At 41.0% G+C, this 15,061-nt stretch overlaps 1 protein-coding gene across 2 annotated transcripts in view; it reads right to left on the bottom strand.

Moving 5' to 3' along the window:
- The window catches only part of LOC130487991 (neurabin-1-like), a 45,753-nt gene that overhangs the window by 12,923 nt on the left and 17,769 nt on the right, over window positions 1-15,061 (bottom strand). For both annotated transcript variants that reach the window (XM_056861566.1, XM_056861565.1), the window contains exons 9-15: window positions 13,334-13,430; window positions 13,091-13,256; window positions 12,018-12,169; window positions 9,412-9,724; window positions 7,756-7,837; window positions 5,929-6,000; window positions 5,545-5,734 (exon numbers count right to left, since the gene is read on the bottom strand). In XM_056861566.1, the coding sequence (XP_056717544.1) occupies window positions 5,545-5,734; window positions 5,929-6,000; window positions 7,756-7,837; window positions 9,412-9,724; window positions 12,018-12,169; window positions 13,091-13,256; window positions 13,334-13,430 (1,072 nt within the window). The remainder of the gene's footprint in view (window positions 1-5,544; window positions 5,735-5,928; window positions 6,001-7,755; window positions 7,838-9,411; window positions 9,725-12,017; window positions 12,170-13,090; window positions 13,257-13,333; window positions 13,431-15,061) is intronic.

Genomic DNA, 15,061 nt, shown 5'->3' on the forward strand with positions numbered 1-15,061 from the left:
ATCTCGAAAAGGGCATTGCAGAGCTGGAAATAGTATAGAAGAGGGCAACCAAGATGATTAAGGGGAAATGAGGTAAGGCAGAAAAGGCTGGGACTTTTCGGTTTAGGAAAGAGATGAATGACTAAAGGGGGACATGATAAAGGTTTAGAATTACGCATGGGGTAGAGAGAGTTCACACATGACAGATAACTTTTTCTCCCTAGCAGAATTCAGAGGCAGCCAATGAAGTGGATGTACAGTAGCTTCAGAACAGACAAAAGGAAATACTTCTGTGATTAAAATGTGGAATCACTGCCAGAGGATGTAGTGATGGCCACAGATGGCCACAGAAGGGGATTAGACAGATTCATAGAGGAAAGATCTATCAGTGGCTATGGTGACTAAAGGGAACCTCCACATTCAGAGGCAGTAAACCTCTGAATATCAGTGCCAGGAGGCAACATCAAGGCAAGGCCTTGGTCTCTGTGCCCTGTTGTTGGCCCTCTGATCACTGCATGAGACCAGAATGACCACTGGTCTGATCCAGCAGGACTCTTCTTATATTATGAACATACTTAATCATCTAGATATTCATCTGGAAAACTTAAAACGTCACATCTCTGCTCCTTTCCCTCTTAAGGATGTGAAAAATGCTGATGGTACAATTCTACTCTCTCATTTCATTATTTATTTTCTCTTGATCTTTAACTCTCCCATTAGGATATTTTCCCTACAGTATCATAATTCAAACATAACTGAAAACAAAAATAAAATTCTGTTCCAGTTCAAAAAAAAAGCTAAGCCATGACAGCATTCAGGCTTCTCTAACTATGAATTCTAAATTATATTATATTTCACTTTCTTAGGGGCAAGGGAAGGAATGAAGAAGAATACTGGTTTTGGCATTAATTACATACTTGAATATAACTCAAAACAGCAGGGACATATGATAAAAATTATAACATTTTCACTGTACAGCTCAAAATTCCCATGCCCAGAAAAGTTATCTGCAAAGTCTGATATAGCAAATCTATTCTTCTCTCACTGTCCCCGAGAAACCACATAGAAAAATAAATCAAAAATTACCTCCAAATGTGTGCAACAGCAGTCAAAATTAACCACATGTGAAAAAGCAGTCCGTAATAGTAAAATATGCCTGATTATTTTAGTTCAGAGACACTAAATCTCTCTAAAGGCTATACAGAAAGAAATATTCACCAATCATACTGTAAAAAACAAAATATCACAAAAGCAGCATTAAGAACATAAGACAAACCATACTGGATCAGACCAAGGTCCATCAAGTCCAGCAGTCTGTTCACATAGTGGCCAACCAGGAGCCTAGGAAGCCCACAAACAAGAAAACTGCAGCAGCACCATCCTGCCTGTGTTCCACAGCACCTAATATATTCGGCATGCTCCTCTGATAATGGAGAGAATAGGTATGCATCATGACTAGCATCCATTTTGACTAGCAGCCCTGGATAGCCCTCTCCTCCATTAACATGTCCACTTCCCTCTTAAAGCCTTCCAAGTTGGCAGCCATCACCACATCCTGGGGAAGGGAGTTCCACAATTTAACTATGCGTTAAATTCCCTGATGCCAAAGGATGGATGGTTCAAATGAAATAGGGGTATCTTATTTTTATGTTGTACTGGTAATGGGAAGGAGAGTATCTTTGAACACAGGCACACAGACTACAGAACCACCCATACAGAAATGTTTGTTGAAAGAGTAGTCCTGGTTACCCCATAGGTTAAGCTTCAGTACGTCAAGAGACATACTCAGTTCCCCTCAACTGCTTCTTAGGTTAAATTCATCCTTCACTCTGTGAACCGCAGTGTAAGAAAGACTAGCTTACATTCAGTATAATTTAATATCTTATACTTAATATCTCTGATGCACAGCCTATTGTTTAAACAGTTCATATCTAATTGCAATAAGACCAAATTCTGAAGAAAAGCTAGAGGAATCTTCCTATCAACCAACATGAGCCAGACTCAGTCCCATAGTCATATCTTTATCATATCTGACAGGACACTGTACGCTCTATTGAATAAATCTCCTCCATATCACATAGCCCAGGCTAGCCTGATCTCATCAGATCTTGGAAGCTAAACAGGGTCAGCCCTGACTAGTATTTGGATGAGAGACCACCAAGGAATACCAGGGATGTGATGCAGAGTCAGGCAAGGCAATCTAACTCCAAATGTCTCTTGCTTTGAAAACCCTATGGGGTTGCCATAAATCAGCTGTGACTGGACAGCAAATAAAATAAAATAAATGAAATCAAACTCAACATAGTGCTTCAAAGTTCTCAAATAATGAGTCACTCCCTCAAACAATGCAATTAGATGGAGATGGATATTTAAATTTACACACACACACACACACACAACTATCAATATAAGGAGCCCCATGGTGCAGAGTGGTAAGCTGCAGTACTGCAGTCCAAGCTCAGGTAGCCAACTCAAGGTTGACTCAGCCTTCCATCCTTCCGAGGTCAGTAAAATGAGTACCCAGCTTGCTGGGGGTAATGGAAAGACGACTGGGGAAAGCACTGGCAAACCACCCCGTAAACAAAGTCTGCCTAATAAATGTCGGGATGTGACGTCACCCCATGGGTCAGGAATGAACCGGTGCTTGCACAGGGGACCTTTACCTTAACTAGCAATGTAATTATGGCCACAGCACATATTGCCTCTTGGGAACTCAGAATATAGAACTTCTAAACAAAAATTCAAGTTGAACAACAGCTTTGGACTCATCCTCCCCCCATTTGTACCATGAAACTGAATCACTTTTCTGCATGGGTGAAGCTGCAGTGACAACCAGCCCTATCTTATCTAAGGTTATATTTATTTATGATATTTTATTCTGCTTTTTCAGCCCCCAAATACTGCCTGTTGAAGCAGATTACACCAATACAAATATTAACATATAATAAAAGTAATATTAAAGTTATTTAAAAGACTTGTGCCCTTCATGTGAGCATTAGGCTCCTGCTTCCATGCAGGCACAAACAAATAAAATCCTTTAGTCAAAAAGGGCAAGAGTCCAGTAGCACCTTAAAGACTAACAAAAATATTTTCTGGTAGGGTATGAGCTTCGTATCAGCTGGCTTCGTATCAGAAGAAGTGAGCTGTGGCTCACGAAAGCTCATACCCTATCAGAACATATTTTTGTTAGTCTTTAAGGTGCTACTGGACTCTTGCCCTTTTTGACTACTGCAAACAGACTAACACGGCTACCCACTGTGAAATAAAATCCTTTGTGTGAGATAATATGTTATATGGGGAAAATGTCAGTTGGCAAAAATTGTGCAAACTTTCAAGGTATCTTTCATTAGATTAAGAGAGAAAATGGATATGACTTGAAATATGCATACACATACAACATTAACACAGAAAATTGAAACAAGTCAAAAATCCACAGCAAGAAACAGCTGAAAATATTCACAAAATAATCTACATTTGTTAGGTCAAAATTATCACTATATGGGAAGCATCAGGCATGCAAGAGCGAGACAACGCATCAGCACGTGCTGTGGTTGAAGGCAGTACAGTAATTAAAAGCTGACTTTGGAAAAGTAGTAGAAGAAGAAGAGTTGGTTTTTATATGCCGACTTTCTCTACCACTTAAAGCAGAATCAAACCGGCTTACAATTACCTTCCCTTCCCCTCCCCACAACAGACACCCTGTGAGGTGGGTGGGGCTGAGAGAACGTAACTGGCCCAAGGTCACCCAGCTGGCTTCGTGTGTAGGAATGGGGAAACAAATCCAGTTCACCAGATTAGAGTCCGCCACTCATGTGGAGGAGTGGGGAATCAAACCCAGTTCTCCAGATAAGAGTGCACCACTCCAAACCACCGCTCTTAACCACTACACCACGCTAGCTCACCATGCTGGTTCAGAAGTACAGTAAGATGTGCAGCCTTCAGCTACTGAGCCAACTACTTCTTGTGTGGCAATTTAAAGGTTGTTAAATACAGTGAAAAATGAATATGAAATAAGTGTTCAACTTGCAACAGTGGGAACTTTCACCACCTCATTTATTTTTGGTTCAAAGCAGGATAATTCCAAAGTTTCCACTCTATCAATGTGTATGGACTATGGGCTGAAACCAGAGAAGGATTTCCACAGATGGGGAGCGGTGTGTGTGTGTGTCATCAATTCCTACCTTCCACTGCAAACTCAGACTCCCTCCCCACCATGCTGTTCCTGGGAGTCCTGTATTCTTCAGGAGCAGCATTTCAGAAAGTATTTTGAGCTGCAGTGGGAAGGGGGAGATGAGAAAGTCGCCAGCCACTGATGGAAATCCTTTCCTCCAGAAGAAGTTTCCGGTGGATCCAAGACTGTTAATTTACTTAAGATATTGTACTATTTTAGGAAAAATAATTGCCTGAATTTTTTTCTAAATAAATGTATTGTTTTTGATGCTGGCCTTCTTGTAACTGGGAAAACTGAAAAAGGGAAGTTGTCACAATTACGTCTCAAGCCTACAGGCTCACTGATGTTAAGAGTTCAGTTTAAGACAGATTAATACTAATTAACAACTACAACAGGCAACAAATGGGCAACACATAAAACATTTCTGAAATGGGTATATAAATTATTTCAATGATTTCTGAAAACCAGCATTTGGACAAAGCTGTTTGCTGCCTGTAAAAAATAAAAACAGGCAAAATATTCTATCAGCCCTGTTCTTTGTAAGTCAACAGGCATTTATTAAAGAATTATGCCCACAACTATACCGGGATAAGGGGCTAGCTATGAGAATAAATTTTATTGACTTTTGCTGATTTTTTGGTGGTATGATAACTTTATTTTGAACACATTTTGAAAATGTTATAAATCATTGTATACTTAAAATGTCTTATTTCAGGGAAAGGGGAAGATGGAAAGGGAATATGCAAGTGAACTCCAGCTAATAGTTTAAAACCTTGGTAAAATCTTCTGGGATACATTTCTACCCCCGTTGTACAAAAGTAGCTCTCCAGCTTCTTCTCTTTAGGGCACTGTCACTTACACATTAGTAAATAATGTCCTCAAAGTTCAGCCACTTAAGTTTTCTTTCTGTTAACAAAAAAGCACCTGGGGCATAAAACCACCATGGGAAACAAACAATTTTACCATTTGAGGTGTTGTTTTTGCAAGATGGATGTACACTGGATTTTGGCTTGGGACATAAATACACCTCAGAACACAACTGTGCAATTTTCTTTGGAATATTGTAGCAGGGTATTAAGTTGTCACTCATAAAAAGCTATACCATAACAACAACAAAATCAAACTTTTTGCACTCCCAAAGCTGACAGAAGCCAACCCAAATTTGCTATGCATTTTTATATGCTCAATAAAGCAAATGGGGGGAATCCACACATTAGGACAGATTAGGATAGATTTTTAAAACTCTCATTAGACATACTACAAATTTTGATTGCTTTAAAAGTATACTGCAATAATTTACCTTCCGTACTGGACATGCTACAAGTACAGTGAAACCCAACCAATACCCAAACAAATCTAAATGCACAAAATATAGCTATTTTGGATATAATTACCTTGTTCCTGTTCTTCTCTTGGCTCTGTTCAATGGCAATATCAATCCCACCCTGAGTAAAACTCAGAGTGCTACCAGAACTATGCTCTTTGTGGCTGTCTCCAAACCAAGAGAAAGGCATGCAAGTGGGAATAGGGGAATCTGAATCTGAGGCAGATAAGTTGTTGTCTTCAAGTAATTCACGGGAGCCTCTGAAATAAAATGAAATTTTGTAAACGATTCTACAATAAGTTTCTGTACATATAACCATACCGAACTAAATGTATTTGACTAAAAATTCCAAATGTGACAGCTATGTTAAGCCTCTTGCAGCCAAAACAAATAAGAAACTTGAAAGTTCAGCGTGGATGGCAAAGTCAAGAATGTGATATGAATCTATAAATACCGGCTATCCAGAGAACCTCTTGCATTTTCTTTTTCCTGTTTCTTGCCTTTGCCGCCAGATTTTCTTAGGCCCCTGAAAGTAAGGAAAACATCTAATTTGACATTCATAAAAGTAGGCCAAACTAAATCCAAAGGCATTTGTGACATGCAGAAAAACTAATTTGGTAACTATCACACAGTTGTCAATTAGAATCGAAACATTCACATTTTAAAAGAGGCAAAACGCTTAGCGGGGGCCTGTAGAGTTTAGCACTGCCATTTTGAAGGTGGTACTTAGCTCCACCTCCTGCCCGGATGTGGATGCTTGGCCTGCAGCCACCCTGTAATTCCTCCTTTGAACTGGAACAAAGGAGGTTTTCGTTTGATCCAACTCAAAGGAGAAAGCCCCAGGAGGCCATGGATTGGACACAACATTGTGTGGATCCTGCTGTCCAAATAGAGAAAAATCCCTGTGTGGAAGCAACCTATGTTTCAGTAGGTGAATATATTAACCTAAGAAAGCATTAATGCCTCATGCAAGTATACTACCAGCATTCACAAACTACACATGCATTCTTGGCTGTCCTTAGAAATGCTGCCAGTGCCATTCTTAGGATTCTTTGGAACGCCAATATCTCGTGCACTGAGTTTCAAGGGAGAGAAGTTAAAGTAATCCTTTTCTGAATCATATTTCATCACATCTCAGCCATATCTCAGTTATGTGCTATGTAAATACACCTCAATCTTTATTTATTTAGATTTTTTTTAATAGGCCGCCCTCCCTGACCAAGTCTCACTCTCTAATAGGGACGAGGCCCAGTCATCCAGATATGCACACAGTTATGTAATAATAAAGTTTTCCCTTATCTTACAGCGGTAGGACAATATTTCTAAACACATATATGCCAGATAGCACTTAACTGGCAATAACTATACTAGAATGTAGGCTTAGGCAAAACCAAACTCAAGCTCAGTCACTGAAGTTAGCAAAAAGAAACTAATAAAAAATTAGTTATTAAATATTGTTATAAGCCTGCTTTTCTCCTGAGCGTCTCAGGACCCAAGGCTGTTAATAACACTATAAAAACAATTTGATAAAACAAACATCAAATCAACAGATATACAAATGTTAAAAACACCTAATTCCCCCCCACCAGCAGTGTGTTCTCCCTTTGCCCAGACAAAGGGTAGAAGCCCAGTCCCCATCCCTACCCCATCCCGGTCCAACCTCTTCCAGAAGGTTGATCCAGGGACATGGAGCAGCCACTGAAAAGGCTCCAGCCCAGATTGTTGCCAAACATGCCTTGGACAAGGGGGATACTAACAATAAAACCTGCTAAGAAAAACAAAGCTGCAGCTTCAGGAATATGGAGAAGAGGCAATTCTTCAAGTATGTGGGTTTTAAAAGGTGAGCTCCAACACCTTGAAATAGATGCAGAAACTAACTGGCAGCCAGTGAGGGGACCACATAATAGGAGTGACATGATCCTGTTGGTTAGGCCCTGATAACAAATGGGCACCAGCTGCAGTTTCCAAATAGTCTTCAAAGACAGTCCCATGTAGAGTGCATTACAGTAATCTAGCCTCAAGGTTACTGAAGCATGATCATTGTGGCCAGATCAGGCATATGCAAAAATGGAGCCAACTTCCTAATCAGACGTAGCTGAAAGTAAGCATTTTTCACTGTCATGGACACCTGGTTCTCCAACAGAACACCAACATGCATGCAGCAAGACTCCCAAGAGATTCTATTCTCAGGAGATGTGCAAACATATATGGTAAAAACGTAGTTCAGTCAGGTAATAAGGGAACTTTACCAGTCCATCATTAAAAGACAAAGAAATCTTACCCAAAATCAGGAAAACGCCTTTTGGATTTTCCAGTAGAGGCATTTTCATTTAATTCAGTCTTTTCTTCATTCTTTTTCTCATCTGTTACATTAAAAAAGATTAATATTATTCACCATTTCCAAGACTAACAAATGAAAATATTAATATGAAATTTCTGCCTTAAATATACTTTGCAAACTGAAATGGATGTTCTGTGTCCAGCAAACCTCTAAGGTCCTAGTGAGATCACCTAAGGAGATTCTGTTCCTATTTCTCAAAAACTTGTAGATATGGACTGGCAGGCCATGAGAGATTTTTGGGCTTTTTCTAAGTTGGCACAGAGCCCAAGCTTCATGCCTAACACATATTTCCCCCAAACCAAACCAAGCAATCCTGTTACGTCCTCTAATGTCTGTGTTCTAGAAAGCTAAGTTGGTGGTATACAGGCATTAGATGAATTACTTTCTGTATGTCCCAAGACAAGACCTTTGAAAATGATCTCCTGGAACATATTAGGATGGGAGCAGAAATACCTTAGCTATGACCTCCTGCATTCTGGCCCCTCAATTATTTAATCTCTACTTGTCTGATCAACCCAATAAGCTTTTCCTCAACTGATCTGCATGCTCCAAGGCCTTACAATTCCCTATATTACTATATGACAGATGACACTGTCCTTCTTTGTAGGCAGCTGGCAAACCACCCCTTAAAAAACAAAGTCTGCCTAGTAAAAGTCGGGATGAGACATCACCCCATGGGTCAGGAATGACCCGGCGCCCTGCATGTATTTCAATTCCCCCCAACATTTCAGTTTCCTCATGAAAAAAGTGTATTTTCCTGCTGCTTCCACATTGCTTGAAATTTGACATCTTTCTCAGCAACAGCCACTGTCTTGCTGATCTGTACCACATTTTGTGATGCAGAAGTGGGCCACAGAGGTCATGGCCAGAAAGTGCAATTCAAGTACACGTCCTCCTAGAGGACACCAACAGCTCATTCCTGAGCCTTGTGGCAGCCATGGATGGCGTGGCCAAGGTGCCTCTGAAGAGTATTTTCGGCTGCAGCAAGGCTTTAAAAAAACCTTTTTTTAAGTTTAAAAATGAAAATGGGGCTTTTCCCCCCAATGAAAACAGCAAGGCTGCACCAGGAAAAACCTGGTGCAGCAACGCTGTTGCTGGAGGGGGCATTCCCAGGCTGGAGGGGCTTTGGAAGCTGACTACTGTCAGCTCCCCGCCCCGGGAAACCGCCCCCCTCCCCCCCCGTCGAAGATGCATTTCTCTTCCAGGATTTAGGTCCCAGAGAGACTGCGGCGTTGGAGAAGCAGCGTGCAGCTCTGCAGCGCCCAGGCACCAATGGTGCTGCCCCCACATAAGTGCCTCTTATTCCGTGATAAAAGGCCACTTACGCTGGTGGTGGGGTCACGCTGCCTCCACAGCACTTTCAGTCCCCCACCTCAAGAATGGGCTGAAAGCCACCTTCCAAGCTAGCATAAGCAAAACTGTACTCTCAATATACCATGATCATATGCTGTAACAGGACTCCAATAGGATGCCAGCTTCATAAAACAATTTTTTCCTAGATGACATCGCTTTCTGTGCCCCTGAGTTATGTAGATCTGCAGAACGGAGTGGTAAAATAGTATGTGGCAGGGGGTTCCTATCACACAAATGAGTTACCTTTGCTCTCTTTGCCTTTACCCTTTGATTCTCTTTGCTTAACATTTCTGCAGTATCCTGAAGGAGAACTTAGAGTTGCATCATCATTGGAAGGAGAATGAGCATTTCCAGAACTATTTTCTGTGTGCGGCTTATAAACTGGAGAAGAGTGCACAGAAACTGATGGACTGGATTCTAATAAGCTATCTGTGCTTTCAGCTCGCTCATATTTATCAACCCTTTCATCCACATCATTTTGCTGTGGTGAAATTAACTTTTCTGTCACTTCTGAAGACTTGCCCTGGACATTTTCCTCTGAATCAGCATCAGCATCCTGAAAACGTTTTAAAATTAACATGTTTAAAATTAAACTTTTTAAAACATAAAACTCAAATTAATTTTCATTGCAAAAACATTTAGTGCAGTTATGATTGAATGTTTCTACTGTTTAAATACATCTTTAATCCCGCCACCCCCCATAGTTACTGCAGAAAATAATCTCTCATGGTTGGGGATACAGCTTGAACAAGCTTCCCACAACAACTGTATTGTGTGGTGAAATTCCCACACCTCCAAATCCCCTACCAAGGATCTGTCAGTAATGGTGGATGAACTCTTAACTGCTCATCTCCAGGAAGCAACAGCATTGGAATGGGAATTTCACCATGTAATCTGCCTGCCCTGTTATGGAAAGCTGATTCAAATACTTCTGTATATGTGGGGAACCCCAATCAGACAGAAGCCATTTACACTGCACCACTGCCTGAACATATGAATTATTCTGTAGATTCCTCCATTAAAGTGCCTATACAACTGCATCCTTAGTACCTTATTTTACAGTTAACAGAATAAATCTAGCTATGCAATATAACTTGATCTGGTCCTCTACATTCCATATTAGCAATATAATCACCAGAAAAGTGAGGAGAAAATTGGGGAAACTAACACATTTTTGTAAGTTTTACAAATGGGAACATTAAAATATTATAACGAATGTATTTTAACTTAGTTCATATAACTCAATCTGCCCCTTAACCTTGACCAAGGAATTAGGAGTGGGCTGCTGGCTGCACACTATGCTCCCCCTGCAGACCCTGATGTCTTCAGCATGAATTCTCGCTCCTCTCCCTTACAGCCCTAACCACTGTCACCCAAGTGAACTGTGGTTAAACTCACTAGGTTTCATCCTCGACCAGGATTTTTAATGAGACGCAAAAGCCAGGTTTAAGAGCAAACTTTGTTTTGGAGAGAAGCAGGGTTTTGTACACAAGAAAGAAGGGGGCTAAGCAGGATGGAATGCCCAATGTGACTAATTCTCAAAGGTTAAAGGATGGTCTGTGTTGCACTGGCTCATGTTGTCCCAGGGTGTCTGAGGAAATCTTTTAAAATTAATGCAGTCTGTAGCAGAAATATAGCTAGGTAAATGAAATACTCTTGATCAAACCACACTACAGTGTGCATGCACACATAAGCATGCACATACACACACACACAGCTGCTGTATAATTAAACATTACTCTCTCTCCCTCTGCCCTATGCACATTATTTGTTCTCCAAGCAAGACTAACTTTTAAGATACAGACAGCGCACACCCAGGGGGGGGTGGGAGAGTAGCAACAAGTGAGAAACGACAAAGTCCTACTGGGGTGGGTCATCAGCACACACAGAGTCGGTTAGTGAATCACACCTGAGTCATACCTAAAGCATCCCCTTCTCCCACTAACTGGTTCTATGTAAGTTTTCAGGGGACTCCATGAAGTTTTAACTTCCTTGGAATGTACTTTACTATTATTTGTGCATTATTGTCTTATCAAAATCTGGCAGTGCACCATCAATTTGAGAGCAGAAAATTAGTGAAAAGCTGCAAAGAAGGAAGAAAAGTTGCCTAAACGCTGTTTAGCTATGGACCCTATAGCTAAATGGACTTCTTTATTTGCTTGGAAAGATATCAGAACAAAGATACCAGAACAAAGAAACAAGAGACTCTCTATGCCTTGCTTGCTGGAAGAAAAAAAAGTGGTTCCGTCATGACCTCAAAAAAGCCACTAAGCCTGTCTGCAAGACAGCTTTTCAATTACAGGTTAACAATGGCAATTATAAAAATCAGAAGATCAGTGCCAACCATGCAGCCTTCCCGCCATTGGACTGGAACGCACTGCTGGCTTAATGGACCACATTACTGAAAATTCTTTAATGCCTACAGAGTGTTCCTCAATTTCAAAGCCCCAAATCAGGCACGTATCAGTCCAAAATTATGTTTATTTGGCTATGACCCAAAGAACCATGAGTGGGCCTGTGCACCATGGGTGGTCTGCCTCTTCCTTCCTGTTACAGGCTCTTGCAGTCTCCCACCCCCCCACTGTTCCACAGCATGAAGACAGACTTCGCAATTGCATACAATGTAGTGCAGAAGATTGCAGCTGGGAAGCAGGGAAGAAGAATCAGAGTACCCACTCTAAACTCAGAGCAATAATGGCTTCATTACATAAGAGGCTCTCTGAATCTAAACCCTTTCTCAAGAAATTACTGAATGACTACCATAACTAAATTAAATGTTATGAATGCATTCATCAGAGGAACAGTTAAAACTGAAACGGAAAAAAAAAACCACCACAATAATACTGTACCTGTGAACAGGCATCTTTCAGTTCGGCTCCAAGAGATTCTTTTCGCTTCGACCGAGAGGGTGGCTGACGTTTCACTTTCAAGGCAAGCTGAGCTTTTGCTTTATGTGCACTGGTGTCTAACCTGGGTGTGTCCCCAAGGAAAGCATCAAAATCTATAACAAATTCAGTGTTACATTTAAAAAAGGATACTCCAGTGACACAATAATAACTATTGCTCAAGAAGGTTACCTAATGCCCATTCATAAACTAGCATTAAAGATTTTAAGCAACCTGAATTTCTCTAGCCAGAGTCCAGCCCCGCTCCCAGCTGTATATAAAATAAGGCCCAATGGCTGTACACCTCATACAGCTGATGTCAACTCTACCAAAAGGTTACGTTGAAATAAGTTTTGTTATACACTAAGGTGTAGACGACTGGGGAAAGCCATTGCAAACCAGTAAACAGAGTCTGCTTAATAAATGTTGTGATGTGACGTCACCCCATGGCTCAGTAATGACCCAGTACACGGACAGGGGACCTTTACCTTTTAAAGGTGTTACTTGATTCCTGTCAAAACACAGATACTCTCTCAACACCATAGTTCCCCCCGCCTAAGTGTAGATTATATTATAATCTTTGAGTACAGGACTAAGTGACAATCCTGACTCTGGCATACTTAAAAGAGGAGGCATGTCTGCTTTGCCAGCAAAAGAAGACAACACAAAACCAACTGGTAGTTTTTCCAAAACCTAAGTTATCCCACATACAACGTTCCATTGTTGAAAATATAACATCTTCATCTATTAATTCCTTCCAGGTAAGTAACAAGACTTACCGCTCTCTCATTTAACAAGTGAGAAGCTGCTTCATCTAGTGTCCAGCAAGTATATACTTTCTAGCAACACAGTTTAGAGCTTATTTAAGAAATTAACAGTACAATCCTAAAGAGAGTTACACCCTTCCAAATCCAGTGAAGTGAATGGGAATAGAGAGGTGTAACTCTCTTAAGGATTGCACTGTACATTACATCTTTCATAATGATGAGTAAACCAAAGGAAGCGTGTAAAAACGACCATATATTCAGTTTACTTACCAGAAAAATCCAGTTTCTCCATTGAAATCTCAATTTCCTGAACGTTCTCTTTTACTTCCAAATGTTCCGTCAGATGTTCAAGACTTGGAGCAGCAGCCTCTATGCCATTTCCAAACATATAAGGGAGACCCTCATACAGTTTTAATTTCTCTTCAAGCTCTGTAATCTAAAAAATATTAGAACAGTTTTAAGACCAACAAGCAGTATAACTTTTTTAAAAGTTCAAAAGTCATCACAACTTACCTTCTTCTGCAATATTTTCTGTTGATTTATATGTTCCTGGTCTTTCTCATAAAGAAGTTTTATATGGTCCTCTTCTTTCTTCGTGAATTCTATTTCTCTGTTGGGGGAACAGGCATAACCATATTGTGCAATTAGAAGGGATTCATCTTACACTTACACACAGAATCATATTCGAAAGATTTATGATGGGATTCACACTAAGCCTTTGTCTGCCCCTTACTCTCCCCCCTTCAGTAATTTTCCCTACAAAATGTGGAATAAGGTTCATAGAAGAGGAAGAAGAGTTGGTTTTTATACCCGCTTTTCTCTACCTTTAAGGAGTCTCAAAGTGGCTTACAATCACTTTCCCGTCACCTCCCAACAGATACCTTGTGAGGTAGGTGGGGCTGAGAGAGTTCGGAGAGAACTTTGACTAGTCCAAGGTCACCCACCAGGCTTCATGCGTAGTATCTGAAGATGTGAGCCCTGACTCGTGAAAGCTCATGCTGGAATAAATGTAGTTAATCTTTAAGGTCACAGAATAATAGAGTTGGAAGGGAACTCCAGGGTCATCTAGTTCAACCCCCTGCACAATGCAGGAAATTCACAACTACACAACTACCTCCCCCCACACCCCCAGTGACCCCTACTCCATGGCCAGAAGATGGCCAAAACGCCCTCTCTCTCATGATCTGCCTAATGTCTTAGAATCAGCATTGCTGACAGATGGCTACCTAGCCTTTGCTTAAAAACAGAAGTGCCATTGGACTTCTGTTTTATCTGAAAAGGGAACAGTTTTCAGTATTGTCAGCTCATGTCCTTTAACCCACAGGCTCAAAATTATTAGCCCATAATAGAATCAGAGTTGGAAGGGACCACCAGGGTCATCTAGTCCAACCCCCTGCACAATGCAGGAAATTAACAACTACCTCCCCACACATCCCCAGTGACCCCAATCCTCCCCCCACTATGCAGGATCCCACAATCAAAGCACTCCCGACAGATGGCCATCCAGCCTCTGATTAAAGACCTCCAAATTGTTTTTGTTTCTACAATCTCACAATACATTATTCTAACTGTTCAATAGTGAACGCTTCTGAAATTCCTAAGAGGCAGGTAAGGGTGGGGTTAAATGTTCACCAGCCTGTTAACCAACATTTCCTCCCGTTCCTAAACATTCTGTGCTCTCTCCACCTTCATCACACTCACTCTCCTTAACTGCCAGCATCTTCATCCGTGCTTTTCTGAAACTACGCTTGTTCCCCTCAGCAGAGGAACGGGGGCCTCTTTCATGCTGCCAAAGCTATTTTCAAACATTCTCCATCTATGTCCTGTTCCGTACAGAAGTTCTGAAAGCAAGTGTGACAAACCAACCTATATTGGGCCAGATTGTTTTAGGTTTTGCCAGCTTAAGTTGACCGGCTCCCAAACTTCCCTGTTTGCAACAGATTGTTTATTTTGTGTGCTGCTTGTCTGCCACAAACAGAAAGGGCATGATGCTCCATCTCTCCGATCCGCACTGCTGAGGAAACACGTTGTGGACTTTGACTGTCTCTGTTCCTTCCTTGAAATTCCTTCCCCCACCCTCCTGTTTGAAATGGCGTTGCTAAACAGTCCCTGTGCATTCATGCTTTACCCTTTTTCATTTGATCTTTTCAAGACCTTCCTAATTTATGTGAGTACTTCTCAGCTACTTGTGACTCCGTAGTGCCTGACTTGAAAGTGCCTGTTTTTTCTGTGAAAAGACTC

Source organism: Euleptes europaea, chromosome 15 (genome assembly GCF_029931775.1).
Source record: "Euleptes europaea isolate rEulEur1 chromosome 15, rEulEur1.hap1, whole genome shotgun sequence".
In the NCBI taxonomy this organism is placed as follows: domain Eukaryota; kingdom Metazoa; phylum Chordata; class Lepidosauria; order Squamata; family Sphaerodactylidae; genus Euleptes; species Euleptes europaea.